Here is a 24,816-nt window from a genome sequence, read left to right on the forward strand (position 1 = left end):
TGGAGCACTCTCCAGTCCAACAACTTCAATCCTTTATGTATCTGAATGGTATAGTACAAGGTTTCATACGGAAAGTTTCTTAAACCTAGGATAGAATTTCTAGCTTAGGTAGTGAATATGTATACTTAGTTTAGGAAACACCTAGTTTCCTTATATAAAGACCATGTTATTGTAAATATATATGTATTTTGAGACAGGGTTTCCTTGTATAGCCCTATATATAACTGTCCCAGAACTTGCTCTGCAGACCATGGTGGCCTTGAAGATCTGCCTGCTTGTGGCTCCCGAGGGCTGGGATTAAAGGCATGTACTATCATGTTTGCATAAGTATACATATTTTGTTGATTGATGGTTTGTTTTTTAAGAGTATACACCTTTGACCGTCCATACATGAGCTGAACATGGATAACATCAAAGAATATGCCAAACTGCATGGAGAAAAGCCCACGAAGCCTCAAACTTATACACATGAACTAGAGGTGGTCTTCCCCAGGGAAAAGCACACCAACTGGTCATTCAGTACCAGACAGTCATCCCTGAAAAGAAACATACAACAGTAACATCACATGAACTTAACAGCCTGAGGATATATATGTATAGACAAATACATATATGTGGTTGAACATGGGGGTCCACATTGGTAGGCAGGTCCCTGAGTTGAGGCCACTCTAGTCTACAAGAGCAAGGGCAACCAGAACTTCATAGAGAAACCCTATGTTGAAAAAGCAGAACAGAGTGGAGAATGAAACAAGAAGGTGTCTGATGTATCGCTGATCTCTGGTTTACACCTCACACACACAGGCAAGTGCATGTCCCCTTCCCTAAATAAATACATACACAATAGAGAAGTCGAGACTGACTGGTGATCAGAGCACACAGATTCCTTCAGAGATTGCTCCATAATCCTGTGGAGAAAATCTGCTCACCTGGGGGCTCCGTCGACAGCACTGCAGCCTCAGTAGTCCTTGTGTTGGTCAGGTTATATTAGGCCCATCATCATCACCATCATCTTTGTTGTCATTACTGCTTGATACAGACTTTCTCTGTGTACCCCAGCTGTCCCAGAACTCACTCTGTAGACCAGGCTAGCATCAAATAGAGATCTGCCTGCCCTTCCCTCCCCAGTGCTGGGATTAGTGGGACTATATCAGACTTACTTAAGACAAACAAGAGCCCACAGACTCTACCACTAAAAACACCATCGGGGGCTGGAGAGATGGCTCAGTGGTTAAGAGCACTGACTGCTCCTCCAGAGGTCCTGAGTTCAAATCCCAGCAACCACATGGTGGCTCACAACCATCTGTAAAGAGATCCGATGCCCTCTTCTGGTGTGTCTGAAGACAGCTACAGTGTACTCATATACAAAATAAATAAATAAATCTTTAAAAAAAACAAAACAAAACAAAAAAAAAAAACACCATCGGATTACTGGGCTAAGTGGAACTCAATGTGGAACAACACTTCCGCCACGTAGACGGAACACTGTTAGGTGCAGCAGAGCGAACCTCTCAGAGGTGCACATTAGAAACAGGCAAACTGCTCATCTACAAAAACCTCTTCTAGTCCTTTATTAACATTTGGAGATGCGTGGTACATATGATTGACAGCATCACACAGTGAGGAAGTACAGATAACTGAGAATGTTCTCTAGAACAGGATTCCAGAGCAGGTTAGTGTTGTCTGCTCGCAACCTTCACACGAATCCAGCTCTGACACAGGCAGGACAGACAGTGTAACAGCATCACTTGGAGATGGTTCTTTTGAAAATAAACGACAAGAACTGATCGCTGGAATCCTTTTGCGTGAGACGTGGTGGCTCTGGGTGCTGCGGCACCACTGTAGAAGGCCGATTTGGGCATCGGACGGTCAAACAGGAGAACTGACGGGGTGAGAAGAGGTTTTATGTTTAGTCTAGAGAGCAGATTGTCCAAGTGGATACTTTCAGTCCAGGCTCAGCTCAGGCCCCGCAGGAATCCACCAGATAAATAGTCTATGGACTGAGAGGCTGAAAACTCCGCTGGCCATCTGTGTCACCGAGTGTCTGAGTCCCTGAAAACTGAGGTGTATTAGGATGTGCCTGGGAGGAAGAGGACTCAGCACGGCAGTCCCGTCCCGATCCTTCTGTGTCACCAGATCTGCTTCCTCAAGTGAATGAAGGGAAGTGTCCTGCATTTCAACGCTCCATTGTCAAAGTAGCAAAGCCCTCCCCCCTCCCCCGCAGCATCAGTCATAAATTCTGTTTCCAAGTCCTGATTCTTCCAGGCCTACACCTTCTCCTTTCGCTTCAACTTTGACACTTTCTTTACAGTGCCGTTCTTGTTGAGGAGCTTCAGGACCCGGTCTTTGTGATCCAAGACCTTAAGCATAGAGTCTCTGGCTTCACTGATTTGGTCCATCACCAGTTTACACCTCTGCATGTTTCCCTGGGACAGAAAAGGACACAGCGTTACTTGGTGTCACGGAGATGAAATGACTTTTAGAGGACTATTTGTTCAGGACAGAAGCATTCCAGAGGGAACAAGGCTGACTAGACTATCGCTCTGAGTTCTTGGAGAACTCTAGGGAGGCCTGAGGGTCCAACTAGAACTAATTTGTAGACCCTGTTGCTAAAGATGCTGAATGACTTGGTAAAAGCACAAGGGAAGTCAGGCCGGAAGTGCACTTTGTTCTTACTGGCTAGGCCTACTGTGCTGGGAGAATTATCATCAACATTCGGCAATGATCCCAAGTGCCCATACAAAATGAGCTTGGTGATAACACAGTGGCAAGTCTGTTATAGGAAAAGAAGGAAAGAACTGCTCTGACTGGATCTGTGCTGGCCCCATAGGATGGAAGCCATGTCTGATACTGTCAACCTGACTAGAAGCCTGTGGCTGGGATGCACAGGTTTTTGCAAACATCCACCCATGCTCCTTATGAACAACTCTGATGAAACTCAAGGGGTTCCTGGGGAAAAAGGATATTAAAATAGAAAGAATACTAATTGGGCAGAAGGGAGTGAGACAAAAAAAGGTAACAAAAAAAAAAAAAACAAAAAAACAAAAAACAAGGGGTTGGGATTTAGCTCAGTGGTAGGCGCTTGCCTAGGGAAGCGCAAGGCCCTGGGTTGAGGTCCCCAGCTCTGAAAAAAAAAAAAAAAAAAAAAAAAAAAAGAAAAAAAGTGACTGGAGTGATTGCTTAGCAGCTGTGAGCGCTCACTGTTCCTTACGACGATCTAAATTTGGTTCCCACTCATGTCAGGTGGCTCGCAGTTCAAGGGATGCAACACACACACACACACACACACACACACACACACCCCTAAAAAACAAAGTAAGTAAAAACCGAGTAAGCGCCTCTAATGCACACTGAAGCAAGCACTGAAGTGAGTCTGTACAAAAGACGCTCTGGTAGTGGGGGATGGTGTGGTGAAGTTAGAGGAGAAGGAAGACAGACACGTAATTAAAACACAATCTCAAAAGTTAAAATTAAAGTCAGTAATAAACAAAATAAACAAGCAGACAGAATGCCTGTGGCTGGGGAGGCTGCTGCTAAGAAGACGTTAGAGAGAGAGGGCGATGCTCCCTGAAGAGCGACCGAGGGCTGAGGGCTCATCCGACCTGTATCAGCTCGTTTATCCGATGCAGGTCGTCGTCGGTTGCTGCCTTTTTCTTTGGGATGATCCCCTCCTGGAGGTTGGTGAGTCTTTCATAAACGTCGTGCTCTAGATTTGTCTGCAACACACAGGGAAACACTGTGACTATGGACAGTTTTCTGTGTCAATCTAAACCAAAACAAGCCACTCAACCCTTCAACCACTCCGAGAGCTGCTGTGGGCGCGTGTCTGGTGGTAAAGACCTTGCTCGTAAGGATTGAGGCACGAATATTCACAAACAATAAAGGAATGAACCAATAAATACTGTATATTATGCTATAATTTGCCACATATCATAGTCTATCTTCAAAGATAATTTTGAATACCAAACCAAATCCGTAATTCACAAATTAGCTATCATTTTTACAGAAATATAATTTTATATTAATTTAACCCTAGCCAAAATGTAACTGTTTTCCCAACAGTTTCATGCATCTCAGGCTGACCTCAAACCTACCATGTAGTCAAGCATGACTCTGAACTGATCCCACTGAATTACAGACTGTGTCTTTCCATCTAGCACTATAGGTGCTGAGGACCAAACTCAAGTCTCCCTGCATTCTAGGTAAGCACCTAACAAAGGGCTACTTGGCGCTTGTCACCCTTTTCCTTAGGGAGGACCTTGCTAGGTAGCTCAGGCTGCCCTCGAACATGAGACTTTCTACCTCAGCTTCACAAATAAATACTATGATTCTAGTGTGTGCCACCCATGTGTTTTGAGAGTCAGTAGGAAATGCTCTTGAGATCACTGTGACCCTAAAGATGAGAACATTGTGCGGCCACTGTGCTTGCTTTCCCTTCACTCAGATGATGAGCTCCTGTCCCAGGGCTGTGGCAATGGGGAAGGGGAAGTCATGTACTCTACCACTGGGTAGATGGCAGAGAGTGAAGTTAATAATCACACACATGTTCATCAGCCAGGAGAACAGGGCACAGCGTACCATAGGGGGCAATATGGGATGCTCTCAGGGACAGAAAGAGTGAACAGGGGCTGTGGGAGGCAGGCTTTGTAGAAAGGACTCCTGCCTGCTCTCTAAAGAAAGATGGCTCAGGTCTGAGTGTCCTCCTAGGAGATGGTAGGTCACTGAAGTCTGTTACTTGGTAAGAAGCAAACTGGGTGGTGGCTCATGGTGAGGGGCTGGTTGGCTATCGAAGCACATGACCTGAGTTTGATCCCCAGGACCCACGCGGTAGGAGAGAACCTTCTCCCGAGAGCGGTCTTCTGATTCACCTCTATTAAACAACAAGTAAACAGATAAGCAACTATAAACCACCATGCAATAGATAAGACCCGTGTGCCTTGGTGACAGCACTTCAGGCGGCGCTGAGGACCAAACCCAGGGCCTACAGTACTGCAGGCAGGCACGACACAACCACCACCAGAACTGCACCTACCAGCTGTAGTAACTGGGCAGCACAGAGGTGGACTTTCCAGCCTTGGGCACGGCAGGACACTCCTTTCTGATTAGCTATTTCCTGTAGCATAGCTTTCTTCTCCTCTGGAATCACATATAGGTCAAAGTAAGTGTATTTTATTTGTTATACAAGCAAAATCATTTGGGTTCAAGCAGCTTAGAATTTCTTTCCTCAGTATGTTGTTAGAATTTCTTTCCTCAAACATCTTCTGTACTTAAATCAGGTAGAACAGGAGTCGTTAAAAACATGAATAAAACTCTGTGTTCTCTTTCTGAGACAGGGTTTCACTGTGTGGCCTCCTGCGGCCTGCTGCTGTGGACTGGGCTGGCCTCACACTCACAGAGCCACACGCTTATCCCCCCTGAGTGCTGGGCGTATGGGGGAACCACTATACCAGCCTTTTTTCTGTATTTTTATCTGCTCCACAAGAAACCTTTGAAGACACACTCTGCTGATAGGGTAAACTAGGAGGACAGCTAGCTACAATGGGATCTCTTAGGGGAGAAATGGTCTTCAGGGAACAGCCTTGCTCTTGTGTGCAGCTGGAGGGCTGGACGGATGTTCTGGACCTTTTTTGGAGTTGGCTATAACTTAAGAAAAATACCAAGTGGGGATTGCATTTCTTTCTTTTTTTTTTAAAGAAGCATTTATTTATTTTATATATCTGAGTACACTGTCGCTATCTTCAGACACCAGAAGAGGGCATCAGATCCCATTACAGATGGTTGTGAGCCATCATGTGGTTACTGGGATTTGAACTCAGGACCTCTGGAAGAGCAGTCATTGCTCTTAACCACTGAGCTCTCTCCAGCCCCAAGGGATTGTAGTTCTAATTTGAGAGGAGACAAATGATTTAGATATAGTAACTGGGCAGCACAGAGGTAGTTTCTTGCCTTGGGCATAAGGGGACACTCCTTTCTGATTAACTATTTCCTGTAGTATGGTTTTCACTGAAATCGTATGTAAAATAAACATAACTGTAAATAGGTGTCATCACCGAGACTGACAGATTAGGTTTGAGCGCCATCTGTAAAATGGTGAGTTTAGTCTTAGTTACTCTGCAATAGGCCTTCTATCTAGTGTAGTTTCATAGGAGAAGATGTTGGAGAGGGGTGTCAATGAGGGTGTGGTAGAGCTCTGTTCTGAAATTTCAGTTTTGAGGTGAACTTACTCTGTTCTAAACACTGTATTAAAAACTTTAATTGGCAAATATCCAAACACCAATCACCCTCAGCAGGCTTTGAAATGCTGTACTTAAGGCTGACCCTGCATTCTTGACCCTCCTGCCACTACTTCCTGAGTCCTGGATTGCAGAGGGATCGGAACACAGGCATTTTTTGCAGGCTAGGCAAGTAGTCTACCAGCCGAGCTATAGCCTCAACCCAGGCTGGCCCAGAACTTATGAGAAGCCCAGGCTGGCTTCCAATTGATGATCCTTCTCAGCTTCTTGTGCACTGGAATTACAAGCATGAGCCATCATGTCTTTTCACAAGCACTGGTGCATACCTGAAATCCCAATATCTGAAAGGCTAAGGCAGAAGGTCACAGGTTCAAGGCTCGCTTGGGATACAAGCCAGGTGGTGCTTCATACAATAAAAAAAGCTTAGTTATTACCCAGGCAGGGCCTCACACACGCCCTGCTAGTAACTAACCATAGTCTGCACCACCACAGTTGGCACTGAGGCATTTCTCAGCAGGCGTCTTCAGTAAACCACTTCCTCCTCCCTTTCTAGATCCTATACTTTGAAGGGCTGTACTCTCAATGGCTACACGACTTTTACCATTTTATCCCTGCTTTGTTCTTTTCAGTTCTTGAGTGTTTCACTGCTTTTCTTAGCTTTAACTTATGATCAGATGACCCTGTAATCCACCTGGACTTGGAGTGAGTTGGTGGGATGACTGTAGTTTATGCCAATAGAGACAGCGAGCGCACGCCATCAATCAAGGTGCTTCCCACAGGATAGCGTTTTAAAAGTGAGGTGCAATCAGCTAGTCTTAGTATGGGTTAAACGTTCCCAGGCTCAACTCTGACCATTTACAGCTATAGAATTCTTGTGCTATGAATTCTTTGCACTGATGATCAAAACTCTCTGATCTCTGAGAATTCCACAGTACGACTGGCTCTGTGAATGTGGGCCAGTTGGTATTTGCATATCAATTCACAACTCTGAGTCTGTCCTGAGCTGTACAGACTTCTCCTTGTCACCAGTCCTTAGTAGTTTATCATTTACACATTTTTCTTGTGGTTTGAACGTGAAGTATTCCCTACAGACTCATGCTTGTTGGTTTTCTCAGACAGGGTTCTGCATTCCCAGCCTCCAACATACGACCCATGTGTCCCAGCCTCTTGAGCACTGGCAGTGCCGGTGTGAGCACCTCCCACACTGGGCTTTATCAGTGCTGGAGACTGAACACACAAGCGCTCTGCCAGTCCTTGCTAGCAGGCCTCACGTGTTTCAACACTCGGTCTCCAGCTAGTGGCACTGTTTTCAGAGGCTGTGGAACCTTGCACGTGTACCCAGACCATGGCATGAGCACTACATTAGCTATGAATGTGGCTTAACAAAAAATCCACAAACTTAAAATATTAGATTACTTTTTTTTTGAGGCACTCCGATCTTTGACATAGATGGTAAGCTGTTCAAATCAGAGTCACTGTGAGACCAAGAAAACTATCACAAATTTCCAAGTTGAATTTATGAAAACACAGTGTGGTCACTTTCTGGGAATGTGCAGCTCTTCATGTATTTAGTATATTGGAGATGAATGATACTCAAAAGACCACCAAGTACAAATATTTTCAACCATTTTCATTAAATGTGGGCTTATTTTTTTGGTTTTTTTTTTTTTTCGGAGCTGGGGACCGAACCCAGGGCCTTGCGCTTCCTAGGCAAGCGCTCTACCACTGAGCTAAATCCCCAACCCCAAATGTGGGCTTATTAAAATGTGATATTAGGGTTGGAGAGATGGCTCAGCAGTTGGGAGCCCTGGCTGATCTTCCGGAGGACCCAGGTCCAGTTCCCATGTGTCAGTTTACAACTGCCTGTAACTCACCTGACACCTTCACACAGACAGACACACGTGCAGGTGAAACACCAATGTACATTAAAAAATATACTAAAGTTCAACAAGACAAGGTAACAGCATTTACCCCGGAGCAGTCTCACTTTTACCCTATGTTCATGTACCCTCTTTGTTCCTGGGGTTCAGAGGCCGGAAGAGCGCACTGGATCATCCGGAATTAAGTTATTTTGTTATCCAGCTGTGAGCCATCATGTGGGTGCTGAGAACTGAGCTGGGTCTGCTTCAAAAGCAATCAGTGCTTTTCTTTCCCCCTCTTTTTTCTTTTTGTTTTTTGATACAAACAAAAATTCAAGCACTGTAGCATTCTCTGAGTAACAACCCTGGCTGTCCTGGAACTCACTGTGTAGACACAGAGATCCACCTGCCTCTGCCCCCCTAGTGCTGGGATTAAATGCGTGTGCCACCACAGCTGGACACAACCAGTGCTCTAAACCACTGCGTCATCTCTCCAGCCTTTCCCCCCCTAGGTCATTCTGAGCGTTACACCTGTGTGTTAATAAAAGGTCTTTTGGAAAACAATGTAAATGTATGTAATTGTTTTAGCTTTCTAGAAAGCACCCCTATGTTAAACTGCAATACAAATACAGGGATCTCTCTGGGGGGGGGACCAAAGAGGCTAATGTATCAGAACTTGGGGAGCTGTAAACACAGGAACTTATTAAAACTAAGGCTGCTCCTTATCCACTTCACTGGGGTTTCAATAAACACACAGCTTTCTGGGGGCAAAGAATAAAAAAGAAAAAATAAAAATAAAACAAAGATTCTATTGTTATACTGGGTTTTATATGTTTTTGTTGGAAATCAGAGAACTGTGATTACAACGTAGCTTACATGTTACACCATTACATCAACAGTAAGTACTAGATGTTTCTGAGGAACTAACCTTTGACCCGGACGTCACTGTACCTCTGAAAGTGGTGATAAGCAGCTTTCCAGGGGTTCCGATAGTGACGGAGCAAAGTAATGGGAGGTCTTGGCCGCACTGGGACGTACCTCACACCTTCCTCATCTGTTCAAAAGAGAAAGGGAGAAGACATTAGATGGCATAGTATGTGTCTTAGCTAATCCTCAAAGGTCAACTGTGGGAAGAGAGACGCAGGAGAGACTGAAGCTGAGACTGGCTTCTGACTAGGGGAAGGTAGCAGACAGCTAGCCCACCCTGTCTTAGTGCACTCACCAATGTACTCTTCTGACTAGGGGAAGGTAGCAGACAGCTAGCCCACCCCGTCTAGTGCACTCACCAATGTACTCTTCTGACTAGGGGAAGGTAGCAGACAGCTAGCCCACCCCGTCTAGTGCACTCACCAATGTACTCTTTGGGAGGAGACTTGCGTTTCTCAGCCTTCACCAAGAGACTTTTGGCAGTGGACTTCTCATCGTCGGTGCTGTTTGTCTCCATCATATCCCCCTCCTCGGTCGAGATCACGTGCTGCTGCTTTCGAGGCTTTTTCCTTGGGGAGGCACCAGGTGGGAGGTCACTTGGAGGCATGGACAGGTTGCTTGCCAGCAAAGCCAGAGATGGAGACACGGTGTTGGTAGCCAGAGGAGGGACTGCTGTTGGGGAGGGATCACACACCAATGAGCTCTCAAACACTGGAAGGCTTCACGTGACTTCCAGAAGGACGATTATGAAGACAGAGGGGCTAACAGGTAGTGAGGTTTCTTATGGGCCCGACAGTATGTCCCACACTCTAACCGAGGCAGGGGCTGTGAACTGCTTCCTATCATTCACTGGACACTGTATGCAGATAAAACACCTCTGGAGTGGGAAAGTCAACACCATCTTTACTAGGATGGGTCATACAGCTTGGGCTTACAAATCATAACCTCTGTTGCTTTTTAAAAAAAAAAGATTTATCTATCTATCTATCTATCTATCTATCTATCTATCTATCTATCTATCTATCTATCTATTTATATGAGTGCTCTGTCTTCATGCACTCCATCAGAGGAAATCAGATTCCATTACAGATGGTTGTGAGTCACCACATAGTTGCTGGGAATTGAACTCAGGACCTTTGAAAGAACAGGCAGTGCTCTTAAGCACTGAGCCATCTCTCCAACCCGTTACTCACTTCTAACAGCCACATCCTATACCACAGTCACTAATAACTACAAACTGCCTCACATCTCCTTTGTTCATGCTTCAGCAAAAGTGTAAGACAGCAGGTCTGGTTCCCCAATTCTTCTGTATATACACAGATGAACGCAGACAGACACAACTACCAACGTGACTTAGCCTTGCAAACCATGTATGCTAAAATCCATGCTCTCTGGTAAGATTCTTTTACATTTCCTGCCCCCTTACGCCTCTACCCCTCTTTGCTGTCAGAAGGAAAGGACTACACGATCCCGACTTTCTATCTCCTGTTTGCATGGTGATCAAACATTCTCCCCTCTTCAGTTCTTCCGACAATCTCTGAAAGGCTGCTGGGTGAGCAGCCTGCTCTGCCCGCACTGAGAGAACTTGAGTGATTTCCTAGAATAAAATCCTTTGATTGTACACAGCTTCAAGAATATCACCAGGACAAAGCCATTTATACCTGTGAACTATTAAAAGACTCCTTCCTTCCTTCCTTCCTTTCCATCCATCCATCCATCCATCCATCCATCCATCCATCCATCCATCCATCCATCCAACAGCAATTGTAATCTTACTTTGTATCTTGTCTTGTGTCATTGTTTTCCTTTTAGGCAGTGTTGTGATGGTGTACAGTCAATGAAATTCAACTTCATATTGTTTTCCTTTTCATTTAACTCAGAAGGGAATGACTACATTAGACTCTTCTTAAAACTGTTCTTTGGTGTTTTCCTATACTTATTCATCATCCTGTTCTGAACACACACACACACACACACACACACACACACACACACACACACAGAGTGTATAAAATTAAAAAACCAACACAAAACAGGTCTCACTGTTTAGCCTGGCTGGCTTATAAGTCACTATAGAGACCAACCAGGTTAGCTCAAATTTAAGAGATCTTCCTGCCCTTGCCTGTGCTGGGATTAAGGGTGTGTTCCTCCACTGTTATAAGCTTTAGGAGTCTCCTGTCTGAGAAGCTTTGCTGTATCTTAACCTGGGTTATAGTTAGTATCAGCCACAGTAATTGTGTCTACGTGGCTAGATGCTCAGACCAGCACTGAATGGCTCTCTACTCTTCAAATCGAAGCTTATCTTTCAAGTCAGACAGGTCAAGTTTTCCTCTGATAGGCAGGGACTGTTGTCCTCCATATTCAGCAGCAAAGACATTAATGAAAATGGATTTTTGAAGGGAGTTGGGAGTACGCCTTTAATCCCAGAGGCAGATGGATTTCAGTGCGTACTAGGACAGCAGAGCCACATAGTGAGATCCTGTCTCAACTGACTGACCAGCCAGCCAGCCAGCCAGCCAGCCAGCCAGCCAGCCAGCCAGCCAGCCAACCAAAAAACCAACAAACTAAAAAACCAAACCAAACCAAACCAAACCAAACCAAACCTAGTTTAAGTCCCCGGATCAAGGGTTTTACCTTAGCTGTTATCCTATCTAAGGCACATCAGCACACCAGAAGCCAAAACATCATTTAGGTACTCAGCCACCTCCTGACATAACTTCAGCTCCTAATACATTAAAGTTATGGTAAAGTCACCTAAGCCTGACATTCTCTTTGGAATCCCACCCCCACACTTGGGCAGAGTATACGACATTTTCTTAAACTACTTTCTCTATTAACCTGATATTTAAGACTATGTTGAAATCTTTTAATAAACTTCAGGCAAAAACACTGCATAAGGCTAACTAAACATGCTGTGCCACATCTCAGGACTTGCCCAACTCCAACCCTCTGCAGGTTCCCAAGTACGGCTCCTTGGGAAGGGTTCGTTTCTAGAATGAAGGCTCCTGGCACCTCCCTGCCACTAGGCAGCTTTGCTTCATCCTCAGGAATCCATGCTACAACCATGATCCGATCAGTCAGTGTGGAGGATATGCTACTAGAAGTGTATTTCGTCTCCCAACCCTGTCCTGTTCCTCTGCTTCATGGCCAACCAATTCAACCATTTCCTCCCCTAAACCTTTCTGTCATGACTTACTGCCCCACTGTAAGCACAAAGAAAAGAGGTCGAGCAGCCTCTACCACTTTCTTCATTAAAGACAAAACAACTTAGACAAAGGCGTGGCTCAGAGGTAGACTGCTTGCCTAGTGTAGACATGCTGGGCCCTGAAGTTAATTCTTGGACCCACAAACCCCAGCACCTTCCTCTTGATATCATTCCTTTACCTACTGAACTGCCCAAAGTCACTCCATTTTGTCCGACCTAGTTTTAGTTAACTTAAGCTCATGCTTCACTCAACAGCTCCAGCTCCTGCTAAGGACATCATGTTGGGCAACACATTCTGTCTCATTCAGGTGAACCTGCGGCTTCTGGAGGTCCACTGTTTTACAAAATAAAACAAATTGTTTTAATCAATTGAACTGACTCTTTTAAAACTTCTGTTTCTAAGTCTGGCCTGCTTCTGGTGGGATGTAAATGTTGTCTCTGGCTTTATAAACTCTACCCAGCCTTCCCTTGAGCTGAAAGCCCTTCCCAGAATGAGCCTGCACTCTCCTCCTAGCAAATAAGACTCCCAGTCTGACATTCATTGGGTGGGATTCTCTGTCTTGAGTAGGAATGAGATTTGAAGGCCCCAGAGAGATTTCTGTCCCACAGGGGGCTCAGGCTGGCTCTAGGACTTCCTTGCTCAGTGGATAGTGACATTCAAGATGCTCCCCGAGATATTCCAGGGTCCTATGATTCTTACACTGGGCCCAGAGTCCTGGAAAGACTGCTCTGTTTCCTAACACAAAACTGAGTCCTTCTAGTCCTCTGAGGACAGTGGCTCTCGATCTTCCTAATGCTGTACCCTTTGGTACAGTTCCCCATGTTGTAGTGACCCCCAAACCATAAGATACTTTGTTATTACTTTGCAACTTAATTTTGCTTTTATGAACTGTAATGCAAACATCTTACATGCAGGATATCTGAAATGTCACCCTGTAAGGGGCATGTCCCAGAGGTCGAGAACCACTGTCTTAGGAGGTAACTTTAATACTTTTGTCTGGCTGCATGTGTCTGCTGAGGAGCCACAATGTGTGCAGCTGAGAGGGGTCAGTATTTTCCCTTCTACCTGTGCTGGGACCCTGGGCATCCTGGGAGCCTTGCCAGCTGCTAAGTTCAGGTGCCTACCTCAGAGACCAACAGGGTGTTGGAATGTCCTTTACCTGCACTGCTTGGTGGGGACTAGAGACAGAAGCCATGCTAGTTCTTTTTACTGAATTCCAAGCCTGCCTCTTCTGAGATAAGACATTCTTTTTGTTCTTGGAATTACTGCCTTCTGTGCCTGTGATCTGTCTTTGTTTTTGTCCCACCAAACCTGGATACTCTTGCCTTTGTTTGCAAAGTAAAACAAAAACAAAACCAACGCCCCCCCAAAAAAAAAAAAAACCCACCTCAGACCCAAGCATGATGGTCTCAAAGTTTCCTCCAAAGCCTTGCTGGGTTAGGCAGGCTCCCTGACTCTGTGATAGGGAGAGGAACAAAACAACCCAGAAGGAAGGCACTGTGTACTTGAGAACAGTTAAGAGGCTACTATTATTTATCTGATGGTATACAGATGGTCATAATACAAACAGCTAATGGGCTGCTCACCCAGGGAAAGGATAAAAGGGACACGCGGCCTGAAATCTCTCAATAATAACTCCAATATGTTAGTCAGCTAAACTCTGGATGCTGTACCATCACTTTAATGCTAATTATAATAAAGAACGCTACATGCTATGTACCTCATCAACACTATCATGTTTTCTCTAAGTTTTATCCAGAAACTTACAAGGCCTGATGGTTTATTAGATGCCCACAGGTCCTATTAATTTGTTACGTAACCCTGAATGTGTAACTTGGACCCATCATTCTTTCATTAAGACATTGCTGCCCAATATCTTTGAGGCGGAACCAACTGCCATCCTTGTAACTCTAGCTGTGCCTGCTTAAAACAATCATAGCTGGGCCTTTTAAATCTACTTGTATGCAATTAGGCTTTAAGTATATGAGGTCTCAAGGTTTTCTGTAGAAACGAGGGTATCTGGGCTAAGCACGAGGGTGGAGGGTAAGGGGTGTGTGCACCTGTGCAGCTATGGGAACGCTCATACAGGGTAAAGGCAATGTAGCAATAAAATGACTGCTAACGGTTATCCTGCTACAATCATAGATCAGTGTCTATCCATCATCAGATCAACTATCACCAGAAAAGCTTCTTCCTGTCGCAGAAGGGAACAAATACAGAGACCCACAGGCAGACGTAGTGTGACAGATCTTAGAACACTCCATCCTAAATGGGATGTCTCCATTAAATCTCTCCTCCAGGGTTCAGAGAACTCTGGGGAGCAAACAATGCCTTTTCAACACAACAGGACAGAAGCCCACAGGGCCTCACAGAGACTGAGGCGGCATGCCCATGTCTAGCTTAAGCCCCCATCCTTAACCCAGAAGCCCCTGCCATTTGTAAAGAAAAAAATCAGTTCTCTCCAACATACTCTCACTGGACATATAAACCATTTTTAAGAATAAGGCCCAGCAGTGGATGGCCAACGCAAAGCCAACTCAATGGTAATTTTGCCCCCACCCCCCAGGGCTTTTGTTCACTGTGGTTTCTGATTTGGTCTTTATGAGACTTTTGTGTTTGTATCTATACCTGTTTGTTTTGCCCTAATCAGCTTTTGCTTTTTTTTAAAATCATTTTATTATTATTTTCTTCTATTTTAGCTGCCCATTTGTTTTTGAGACAAGAAAGGATGTAGATTTGGGTGAGAGGGAAGGCGGTGAGACCTGAGGGAGTAACCATAAACAGAATATATTGAACACATTGATTTTCTATTAAAAATATGGGTTAGGGGCTGGAGAGATGGCTCAGTGGTTAAGAGAACTGACTGCTCTTGTAGAGGTCCTGAGTTCAAATCCCAGCAACCACATGGTGACTCAACCATCTGTTAACAGGATCTGACACCCTTCTGGTGTGTCTAAACAAACAAAATAAATAAATCTTAAAAAAAAGGGTTAAATTATTTTAGGTAGGATGAATTATATAAGTGATAAGTAAGCCTGGAAGGGCTGAGCCCCCTGGAGGTGCTGAGTCCTGAGAAGGCTGTGCTAAGAATCAGTGCTCACCATTGCTCTATTTGTCCTCTTACAAATGGAGCTTATAGAATTTAGTTTTGTAAAAGTACATACACAAGGTTCAGGAAAGTGAGGTACCCAAGTTTTCAATAGATTGTTTTTATAATTTAAAGTTTAGTTTGGGGGCTGGAGAGATGGCTCAATGGTTACGAGATCTTCCAGAGGATCCAGGTTCAATTCCCAGCACCCACATGGCAGCACACAACTGTCTATTTATCTCTAGCTCCAGGGAGTTACCTTACCCAGGGGCTCAAACACCTACACACAGATATACAAGCAGGTAAAACACCAATGTACGTAAAATTAAAATAAATCATTAAAAAATTACTTTGGTGTTAAGAATTTTCTATTCAATAACTGTCATTTTTAAGGTTCAAAACATTTTTAAAAAATTATTTATTTTATGTGAATACACTGCAGCTGTCTTCAGACACCAGTAGAGGGCATAGGATCCCATTACAGAAGGTTGTGAGCCACCATGTGGTTACTGGAATTGAACTCAGGACAGCGCTCTTAACCGCTGAGCCATCTCTCCAGTTCCAAGGTTCAAAATCCTAGTAGAGATAATTATCCTAGCTTATAACACCCTAACCTTGTGAGATTTATTAATTTTTTGTAGACCATTGAGGACAAAGGTGACCAAGGCATCTTTTACATATATTGTTGAAGTTAGGCCTAAAGCAGGCAACTCAAAACAACTTCAAAGAGACCTGAAGGGTTTTTTTTTTTTTTTTTTTTGTGATATAAATCATGTCTATTAAAAATTGGTTATGGAGAATTCAACAGTTGAGTAAAGTGGGTTAAATTTACAATATACTTTCAGGGTTAGTCATCCCCAGGCTCAAGTAGTACTGTTCCCTTGGACAGGTCGTATATTGCATGCTAGCCCTTACAGGATAAGCGTCGGCTGCTCCTAACTCTGGCTATACCTCTCTATCTATAGGGAGGATGGATTACTCCCCACATGTAAGGAGTCCTTAAGACAGCTTTAAATAATCTAAGACTGGGCTCTGTCCCAGGGTCAGTCAGCAGTGTGGACACTCATTTAAACACTAAGCTGCAGGTGTCATCCTGGGGGCCCACCACACCCAAGGAAAGAAGGCAACACTGCCTGAGGAGTCAGAGACCTGGCCTGTAAAGGCCCACTCAGACCAGCCTGTCTGCGTCACTTTCCAGAGAAGATGGGTGACCAGCTCTTCAGCCTTGTTCCTGTTACAAACCTGGAAAGTAACAGGCCTGAAGAATTCAGTAGCGGACATTTGGAGACAGGGTTTAGGATGCCCCACTTCCCGCTGTTCTCATGGTAATATTAGCTATACTGTTTCTTATGGGGCCAGCCTAGCCACAGCATTTCCCCAGGACTGTACTCTGACACAAAGGATTTTATTAGCTGTTTATTAGCTCTGCTGTATCTAGGAATAATAGGATTGAAAAAAAAATTGATTTCTTTAATGATTGTATTCATCCATGCATCCAAATAATAGTTGGTCCTTGAAGATACTGTAAATATTTTCAAAAGAAAAAAAAAAAAAGAGCCTTACAACTTTGTAAAAGGCCTACATCTATTAACTGCTGAGAAAGAGGCCAACAATCCCTGGTTTACAGCTGACCACCTTACTCAGAGGCCCCATGGGTGCTCATGCCTTCTCCTAGGTCTAATGATTGGGCCTTGTTTAATTAACTGATTATTAAACTTATTTAAACAGCAAGCAACCTGTTAAATTTATGTACCGTAGGGCCCAATACAGCCCTGTATAATGAGTCAGTGCTTTGGCTCTTCCGGAAATCAGCCGCCAAGTTCCTCCATTTTGTCCTGGTTTTAGCTGGCTTCCCCTTGTGCTTCACCCATTATTCCCCAGGCCACACTAAGGAACCCTACTGAGTAGAACATTCTCATTCAGCTGCACCTGCAGCTTCTGAGCTCCAACATTTTACAACATAAAACAATTAGTTTTAATAAATCAAACTGACACTGTGGAACCCCCCACCTCACACATGTAATTTTGTTTGGGGGTCTATGAACTCCCTACTATAGGCATTAGTCTGCTGGAGAACAGAGAACTGTTATCTGACCTCCGTTGAGTGGCATTCTCCTGTGTCTCATGTGGGACAACAGTAACACCCTTCTTTATGACAAAGTTCTCGGAAGCACTGCTTGGACTGGGCAAATGCCTATGATGCCAGCACTCAGTAGGCCAAGGCAGGCGAGCAGACTTAAGACTAGCTGGAGTTACACCGTGGAACTTGCCTGCAAACAAAACAGTCTGAGGGCTAGAGACATTGCTCAGTCCATGGGGTTCTTGTCAACCATGAACTCTCCCAAACGGCACAAACAAAACAAAAAAAAAGAACAGTTGCGGTGCGATATGCTGGTCGTCCCAGCACTTGGGAGATGAGAGGTAAGACGATCAGGAATTTAAGATCACCCTTAAACAGTGGGTTTAAGGCCAGCTTGAGTCACAGTGAGACCATCTCAAGAATAAAATTACAAAAATCACATAATGCTAGATGACTTCAGACATGGGACTCTGAGGCTGGAGGATGGTTAATTTGAAGCTAGCCTGGGCTACACTGTAAGGAGAAGGGACCTTATCTTGGATATGGTGACGGGTGAGGGACATGGACGGCAGAGTCAGTCTCAGAGCCTGAGATTCATCAGTCACTACCCACTTGGCTCCCACTCCCCGTCTCCTCCCTAACTTTAAGCATAGGGTACATTCCTGTCACAGGCTTTTACTGCTCTCTTTGCCTGGAGTGCCCTTTTGCCAGGATGCATCAGGGCTAGCATGTTAGCTCCTTCACATGACTCAAGGGTCACCTCCGGAATGAGGCTTCCCCTCCCTTATTTATTTCTGTGTGCATGCATGTGCCAGGGCACAAGTGGAGATCAGAGGAAAACTTTTCAGAGTTAGTTTTCTCTTACTACCTATTGGTGGGCCTGGGAGATTGAATTTAGGCCATCGTACAGGCAGAAAGCACTCGACAGCTGAGCCATCTCATCAGCCCCACAGTGACCTTCTTTGCAAAGTTCCTGTGTTAGGTTTTCATTGCCGTGACAAAACCCCAAGGGTGGGTGTGGTTACTGCTGCTGCTACTGTTATTGGTTGTGTAGGTTCAGAATCCAGGGTCTTCTGCACAGTAGGCAAAGTGCTTTACCCCTAAGCCACACTCACACCCCATGAATTTTATTTTGACTCACATTTTTTTAGCTGGCTCCACTGTTTCTAGGCTATAGGTCACCTGTATGGTGATACAGACTTGCTCACCTCATAGAAGCCAGGAAGCAGAGAGCGTTGACTAAGAGGTAAGATTTGCCTGGATCTGGGCAGTACTATCCCATCAGCAGGTGGGACAGGGTGGGAAAGAGAAGCGGGGAAGGGAAAATCTCATTAAGGCAGGCAGGCACTTGTCTCCTGACAGCCAGGGCACGGGCTGTGTACTACGATCCCTCCTATTACAGATGAACCGTCTGAAACCACGTGCCGGACAGAAATTGTCTGTCTCAGGAATACAGTCCCAGTGATGACCCACACACCAACCTCTGCATGCCGCTTTGTGCTCCCAGAGCACTCCGGAGGCCTCTGAACAGTGTAGTGCTTATCCTGTCTTTTTACTCTGTCCTTTTCACTAGCTCGTAAGCCGGAAGACCATGGTGGGATGCTTGTTCTATTACCTTGTGCTATTTATTGGTTTGAGAATAATTCCCAGAGCCTTACAGGCTGATGCAGGATCACTACTAGCCTCTTGTCACTATTGTGCCAGGGACTATGCAAATGTGTCAGAATTGAGACCATTGTATTTTCTCTTAGGGTTAGCCATAACATCACTGGCTGGCGTACTGAGGCAAAAATACTCCAATAAAACAAAAACCACCACCACCAAAACAAAAGAAAGCAAAGCTTTCTTATTTATTTACTTATTTTTGAGGTGATGTTTTACTCAGTAAGCACCGTAGTCTGGGACTTACTGATACGACAGGCTAGCCTTAAACTCATGGGATCTTCCTGCTTTGCTTCTGAGTCCCGAGTGTTAAGTTGCTTGGCTAAGCAGCAAGTTTGAAAAACTATTATAGACACCATAGGTGTTACTGCATAGAATATGCCAAAAAGGCACCTCCCAACCCCCAGGCTACAGCAAAGGGTTGAGCCGCCACCAAAACAAAACAAACAAACAAAAAAAAACCACTCGACTTCACACCAGAGCTCCTTTTTTTTTTTTGTTTTTGAAACAGGGTTTCTCTGTGTAGCCCTTGACTCATTTTGTTCAAGCTGGCCTTGAACTCACTGTTCTACCTGCCTCTGTCATTCAGTGCTGGGATTAAAGGCATGTTGCACTGTGCCCAGCCACAACAAAGATTTTTCTGTTTCTTAATGCGACACACTTTCTAAAGTTACCCTAAGTAAGTCAGAAAACACAGGATCCCAGAGTAAATTATTTAAAACAAAAAACCATAAAAAACAAAAAACAAAACCCACAAACATATATACACACACCCCAAACAAGAAAAGCTTTAGCGTGTCTGAACTTTTAGGGCTGGAGAATGCTCAGTGGTTAAGAACACTGGCTTTCTTTCAGAGGACTTGGGATTCAATTTCTAGCACCAACATGGTAGCTTACAACAGTCCCAGAGGGTCCATGCCCTTTCCTGGCCTCTGAGGGCATCAAGCAGTCCACAGACATACATGCAGCCAAAACATCCATATACTTAAAATAAAAATGAAGGAAATAAAAAAGTGACCAGACTTTCAGAAACTGGAAACTTTGAGCTGACAGGAAGAAGAAAGAGATAGGGAAAAGTTTAAAACTTACTAATTATGTTCTGTATGAGAGAGCATTTTAAATACAGTAACTCTTATTTTATCACACAATAAAACAACCAAACCTGATAGGAAGTATATTATAAATTAATAATACTTAGCTAGAATTACTTTAAAAAATCCCTTTAAATATCGGTTTAATCAGCACAAAGAAGGTATAGGAATGATAAGCACAGGGAAACTTATGATTATAGCCAGGAATTAAAATTACAAAAGAGGCAGCAAAATGTCTTTGATTTTCAAGGGGTCTGTGAGATGGGTCAATGGCTGCAGCCACACCTGGTGGCCTGAGTTTGGTCCCTGGGTCCCCCCATGAGTTTTCTCTGACTCATGAATGCTGTGGTGTGTGGGACCCATGTACACAGATGCAGAACTCAGTAATAGAGTAGAGCTCATGTCTTAGAAAGGAAGGAGAGGAAAGTTCCCGAGCAGCCTTGGCTCCTGAGGTGGGTTCCGGGGGACGGTCACACAGAGAGCTAGGAAGGGGTGGACTTACTGGACACTGGCCTGGTGATGAGGTGGGTTCCGGGGACGTCACACAGAGAGCTAGGAAGGGGTGGACTTACTGGACACTGGCCTGGTGATGAGGTGGGTTCCGGGGACGTCACACAGAGAGCTAGGAAGGGGTGGACTTACTGGACACTGGCCTGGTGATGTCCACTGGCTCCACTTCTTCTTTCACTTTGATCTCAGGAACGGGAGGCCCCAGGACCGTGGAAGGAGTGCCGCCCACAGGGGCTGACGGTGTTGGTGCAGCAGCAATGGTCGTGACGGGTGGAGTGATGGGCACAGCTCCGGGAATGGTAGAAAGAGCAATGGCTGGCTGGGATGGAGGACTGGCTGCTGCGATCATGCTGGGAATGGTCGGTGGAGGCTGCTGGGCAGTTGGAGGGACGGCGACGGTAGGCTGTTCGGCATTTTGATTGGATATGGTCTCCAAGGACACTGTGACTGGAGTGGCTATGGACACGTGCACTTCGGATTTAGGTTTGGTGCTGAAACAGAGAGAGAGCATTATGTAGCGACTGAGACAAAAGTGTTGTACTGGAAATATCTCCAAGGAGGGCTGCTCAGTTCTTGTTAAAGAGCACACAACAGATACCCTATTCTTTAATCTTCCATGTTCATCTTCAAGTTAGCTCTGGAAGAGAGCCAGCTCTTCATTTCCTCTGCCAGGGACTGAGTGCAAGGCCTTCAGCCAAGCCTATGCTGGAGCTGGAGCTGGACTCCAGCCTGTGTTACGAGGCTGGGAATACAGGTGAGAGCTAAGCGCTTGTCTAGCATGGTAAAGGACCTAGCTTCAATCCCTAACACGACAAAAATAAACAAACAGTTTTTAAAAAATTCTCCACCCTGCCAAGCTTTTATATGCAGCAATTCATCTTAATTAGGAAATAGTAAACATCCAAAAAGAAATTCCTGACGTCCTATCACTGAACCTGCACTATGGGTTTTTAGGTTGTTGCTGTTGTTGTGGTTGCGGCTTGCTATATGCACTCCTGCCTCTGCCTCGCTTCCAAAACAGAGACGCTACTGCATCTGTCTCCCAGGTACTGGGATTCGAGGCATGTGCCATCAAAAAGGGAGTTTTCCCTTTAAGGTACAATTATATTCATGTTTCCTGGGTACTTGATATATATTTTTTTAAATATTTACTTTATATATTTGAGTACATGGTTGCTGTCTTCAGACACACCAGAAGAGGGCATTGGATTCCATTACAGATGGTTGTGAGCCACCATGTGGTTGCTGGGAATTGAACTCAGGATCTCTGGAAGAGCAGTCAGTGCTCTTAACCACTGGGCCATCTCTCCAGCCCCTACTTGATATTTTCAAATGATTTCCTTAGCTGTATGTGTGTGCCTGCAGAGGCTGGAAGAGGGCCCTGGATCCCTCAGAACTGGCATTACAGGCAGCTGTGAGCCACCTCACCTGGGTGTTGGGAACTGGGTTGTCTGAAAGCAGCAAGTGCTTTTGACCACTGGGTTCTCTCTCACGCACTCATAAGAAGTTTCTTATATGGCTAAGTTTTATAAAGAGGAGGCAAAGTTCCAAAAGATACAAAGAAAACAGAGTGTTCAAGGTCCTGGGATCAATTAGTAGCTGCAGATAAAGTCCAAAGTGTATGTCCTGCTGGGCACTGCTGCTCTGGCCTGTGATTGCAGTGCCAGAGAAACTGAGGCTGGGAAGACTGAGTACAGGGTCAGCCAGGACTGCATAGTCAAACCCTATTTTAAAAGCAAGAAAGGGAAAAAAAGGGCACAGGGGAGATGGCTCAGTGTATAAAGCACTGGATGTCCAAGTTTGAGGATCCAAATTCAATCCCTAAATCCATATTTAAAGATTTTGCTTTGTAAACAATGTGATGATAGGTCAAAAGAAATACTATTTAACCAGATGAAGCTTGGGGATGTTGCATGTGAGCAAAATAAGTCAGTTACCAACAAGCCAGACCTGGGGACCAGACGCTTCTGCAGAGGACCAGAGCTCAATTTCTGTTACTCATGTGGTGGCTCACAGCCCTAGTGGCTCCATTCTAGGGGGTTCTATGCCTGCTCTGGACTCCCAAACACCAAGGATGCATGTGGTACATACAGAAGTAGGAAAAACACTTTACACAGAAAATAATAAGTCCTTTAAATGAATAATAATTTAAAAAGCCACCTTCTCCAGCCACAGACTAACAAACCACCCCCAAAAAAGGCATGAGAAGCTCCCCGCTTCCAGCTGTTGGTCACGGTCGTTCAAGAGACACTAGAACATTATAGGTTATCTCTGTTGCTCTTAACTGCACCCCAGAGGGAAGGTTAAATCCTTGTCAGAGACACAAGACTTCGGACACAAGGTCCAGAGGACTGGAGCTGGGTCTAACCTGAAAGCCGTCTCTCTAGTTTCCATGGTACCAACAGGCCTAATGCAAACTTCCAAAGGAGGGAAGCAAACACTAGCCCTACTGCAGCCTCCAGGGTGCAACAGTGGTAGACACACCTTACAGCAGCCAACAGTTTCCTAACTGGACTTAAGGCCTGTTCAAGAAGAAGACATCCTGCGTGGTAATGGAAACCTAGCTAACTGGGACTAGTGAAGTCATACATCTTAGAAGAGAACCTGGAACTGATGCTCTGCGGCATAATCCCTAATGACATTTAAGTATTTATCCTTCTACCCAAAGATAAATGTAGTTCTCACCCTGCATCAAAATCAAGGAGAGTGGTGTTTTTTTTTTTTTTTTTTTTTTTTTGCAATAGATGGAGACCATTATAGGAAAGTGACCAAATGTAGAGTTGTGGTACTTAGTTCCAAATGATAGGCCCACATCAGAAATCTTGAATTCACCCTCAGGAATCATTACATGTGAGAGAAAGACTGTAGAGCCAGACACACAGAAAGTTTACTGTGAGATTATATCTCCCGAAAATGTTAGAGAAGCTCCACTCACCAGAAAGTCTCACCAACATGGCTGCCTAAATATGACCTGATTAGAGACAACACTAATAGACATATTATTGTGGAAGAGGATAGTTCATGAGGCCTCAAATCTAGAGAAAGAACTACAGTCAGCTAAGGAGTGCTCAAAGCAGGAGACATAGTCTTCCCCAGGGAAGAGCGCACCAACCAGTTACCCAGTACAAAACAGTAAGCCCTGAAAAATATACGAATAAAATTATATGGACCAATCAATCAGGTTGTATTTACATATTTAGGAACACACACACACACACACACACACACACACACACACACACCTCTCAATTAAAGAAAAAGAGGTCATGATTTTGAAAAGAGCAAGGGAGGTACATGGGAAAGATTAGATGGAAGAAAGAGAAAGGGGAATGTTAAAAATTCCCCTTAAATGAAAAATTTAAAAAGCCAAACACTATATGATTCTGATTGTATGATTTCCTAAGTAGTCAAGATTCATATTAATAATTCATAGAAATGGCTGTCAAGGATTACAGCCGGAGGAGAGAAGGAGTTAGCATGTAATGGATATAGAGTTTTAGTTTGGGAAGATGTTTGTCAAAACTCAAGTGTATTTAATACTAGGCATAACACCATAATACTGATAACTACTGACGCACAGGCTCAGTAACTGGCTCAGGAGGTTTTCCAAAAAATGAAAGGATATCTGACAAGTAAATCACTATCAGAATATATAAAGAATTCTGTACCTAGAAATCGCAAGTGTTCACGACCATACCCAATTCTGAATAGTAGTGGCGTGCTGTTTATTCATTCCTTGTTCCTGTTTTCTGTATTTACTTGAGTTTTTTTTTCCCTACTTGTTTGGAGACCAAGACTTGATATATATAAGCACATGCACATCTTTATGGGGCTGTTCTTGCTATGTACAGGCATGCACATGGACACCAGGGGTTCACTTCAGGAGTTTCTTTCTTTGCTTTCCAGACAAGTCTCTCAGCGAGCCCGTAGTGCACTGAGTTGGTTTAGAGTGGGTGGCAGCAATCAATGTATCCCCAGTGCCAGGATATAGATAAGGATCACCAGTCTTGGCTTTTATGTGGATGCTGGGGACTAAACTCAGGTATTCAGGCTTGTGTGGCAAGCGTTACAATTGACTGACCCATCTCCCTGACCCCAAACACTCGTCAATGGTTCAAAGTCACTTTGTACAGCCTCACCTGGCATGGTAGACATTTTAATAA

General features: G+C 44.5%; 1 protein-coding gene across 1 annotated transcript in view; it reads right to left on the reverse strand.

Annotated features, from left to right (window-relative positions):
- Positions 1–1,540: 1,540 nt before the first annotated feature.
- Positions 1,541–24,816, reverse strand: part of Sap130 (Sin3A associated protein 130) — a 75,548-nt gene continuing 52,272 nt past the window's right edge. Inside the window, exons 16-21 of the mRNA XM_032885348.1 lie at positions 20,786–21,144; positions 9,440–9,688; positions 9,018–9,143; positions 5,030–5,133; positions 3,600–3,713; positions 1,541–2,423 (exon numbers count right to left, since the gene is read on the reverse strand). Coding sequence (XP_032741239.1) covers positions 2,265–2,423; positions 3,600–3,713; positions 5,030–5,133; positions 9,018–9,143; positions 9,440–9,688; positions 20,786–21,144 — 1,111 coding nt within the window. The 3' untranslated portion in view covers positions 1,541–2,264. The remainder of the gene's footprint in view (positions 2,424–3,599; positions 3,714–5,029; positions 5,134–9,017; positions 9,144–9,439; positions 9,689–20,785; positions 21,145–24,816) is intronic.

This window comes from Rattus rattus, chromosome 15 (genome assembly GCF_011064425.1).
Source record: "Rattus rattus isolate New Zealand chromosome 15, Rrattus_CSIRO_v1, whole genome shotgun sequence".
NCBI classification, from domain to species: domain Eukaryota; kingdom Metazoa; phylum Chordata; class Mammalia; order Rodentia; family Muridae; genus Rattus; species Rattus rattus.